Source organism: Seriola lalandi, unplaced genomic scaffold (genome assembly GCF_002814215.2).
Source record: "Seriola lalandi dorsalis isolate HSWRI2012SDOR001 ecotype SW California unplaced genomic scaffold, Sedor1 jcf7180002054565, whole genome shotgun sequence".
Lineage (NCBI taxonomy): Eukaryota > Metazoa > Chordata > Actinopteri > Carangiformes > Carangidae > Seriola > Seriola lalandi.
In genome coordinates this window covers 1-1,663 of record NW_019525118.1, presented here as the reverse complement: position 1 = coordinate 1,663, position 1,663 = coordinate 1, and the positions used below count along the sequence as shown (strand labels likewise).

Below are 1,663 nucleotides of genomic sequence, written 5' to 3'. Positions count from 1 at the left end.
GAGAAACACACCTATCTAAGTCTGAGAGACACACCTCTCCAGGTCCAAGAAACACACCTATCTAAGTCTGAGAAACACACCTCTCCAGGTCTGAGAAACACACCTATCTAAGTCTGAGAGACACACATCTGTAAGTCTGAGAGACACACCTCTCCAGGTCCGAGAAACACGCCTATCTAAGTCTGAGAGACACACCTCTCTAGGTCTGAGAAACACACCTCTCCAGGTCAGGTGCACTCAGATCTTTGTCTTTAGACTCAGCTCTGTCTCTGTTGTGTGTCTGTTGTGTGTCTCTGTGTCGGTACCTTGGTGCCCTCGTACAGGAAGGCGTCCCACAGCGGCAGCAGGATGTCGCTGGGCAGACTCTCCACAAAAACCACCAGGAACCAGTTGAAGGTGATCAGAGAAACGTCGATGCTGTGATCCTCAAAGTGAGACGCCAGTCGGGGAAGCTTCTCCGCCAGGAAGTCCTTCAGCACCCGCTGGTCCGCCTGAACACACAGACACGTCGATCAGTAACATGATCAGTCAATAACTGATCAATCAGTAATGCTGATCAATCAAGGACAAATTTCCTGTATCTCTCCCAGAATGCACAGGGGCTGTGTAGCCTTCGATCTGTTCTCTGTTCTCCTCCTCCTCCCACCTCTACACCAAACCACTGACCAGTGACGGGTGGACAGGTGAACAGGAGACAGCTCCGTCCCTGAACTACTCACCACCATGTCAGACACAGCGCTGCGTTCATGTCAGCAGGAAAATCTGAACTTCACAAATTTAAGTAAAAAAAGTCAACTCTAAGATATCACATGTCAACTGTTTGTGAATGAGTGAATTCAGTGGATCACTTAGCACTCAACTAACTAACTAACTAACTAACTAACTAACTAACTAACTAACTAACTAACTAACTAACTAACTAACTAACCTATAACAAAAATAAATAAATCTACAAACTAAACTATACCTAATTAATATAACTAACCTATAACTAACTGAACTATAACTAACTAATTAACCTATATATAATTGAACTATAACTAACTGACAAACCTATGACTAACTTAACTATAACTAACTAATAAACCTATATCTAAATGAACTATAACTAACTAACTAACCTATGACTAACTAGTCTATAACTAACTAACTAACTAACTAACTCACTAACTCACTAACTCACTAGCTTGCTTTAAAATACATTTTAACTCCATGACGACAGATGTTTTTATCAGCATCGTGAGAATTCTCAATGTATTGTTTCATGTGGTCACCTGACTGAAGGCACAGGTGAACAGAGGACAGGTGAGCAGGTGAGTGTTTCCTGACCTGAGAGGCCACCAGGTTCTTGGTGTAGTAGTCCTGAGGCATGATGGCTTCAACCACGGCCACCAGACAATAGAAGGCGTCTTCTTCACTCTGGAGGACCAGCAGAGCAATGGCCGCCAACCTGAGAGACACATCACATGATACATCACATGATCACAAGACAGAGAGTCCGCAGCAGAGTCCATCTCCTCCAGATGTTCTCCAGTCCAGTTTAAACATCTGGAAGGGTCTGCACCTGTGTGAACGTGTGTTTACCTGTTGAGTCCCTGGCAGTAGCCGATGGCAGGGTTGTGCCAGGAGAAGGCCAATAGGATGCGGCGGAGCTGCTGGAGGG

General features: G+C 44.8%; 1 protein-coding gene across 1 annotated transcript; it reads right to left on the bottom strand.

Moving 5' to 3' along the window:
- Positions 1–6: 6 nt before the first annotated feature.
- On the bottom strand, positions 7–1,656 carry LOC111662565 (TBC1 domain family member 2A-like). Its single transcript, XM_023416461.2, has 3 exons — positions 1,585–1,656; positions 1,330–1,450; positions 7–491 (listed from the first exon to the last, which is right to left on the bottom strand). The coding sequence occupies exons 2-3, from the start codon at positions 1,369–1,371 to the stop codon at positions 258–260; spliced, it is 276 nt and encodes a 91-aa protein (XP_023272229.1). The 5' UTR covers positions 1,372–1,450; positions 1,585–1,656; the 3' UTR covers positions 7–257.
- Between the last annotated feature and the right edge of the window lie 7 nt (positions 1,657–1,663).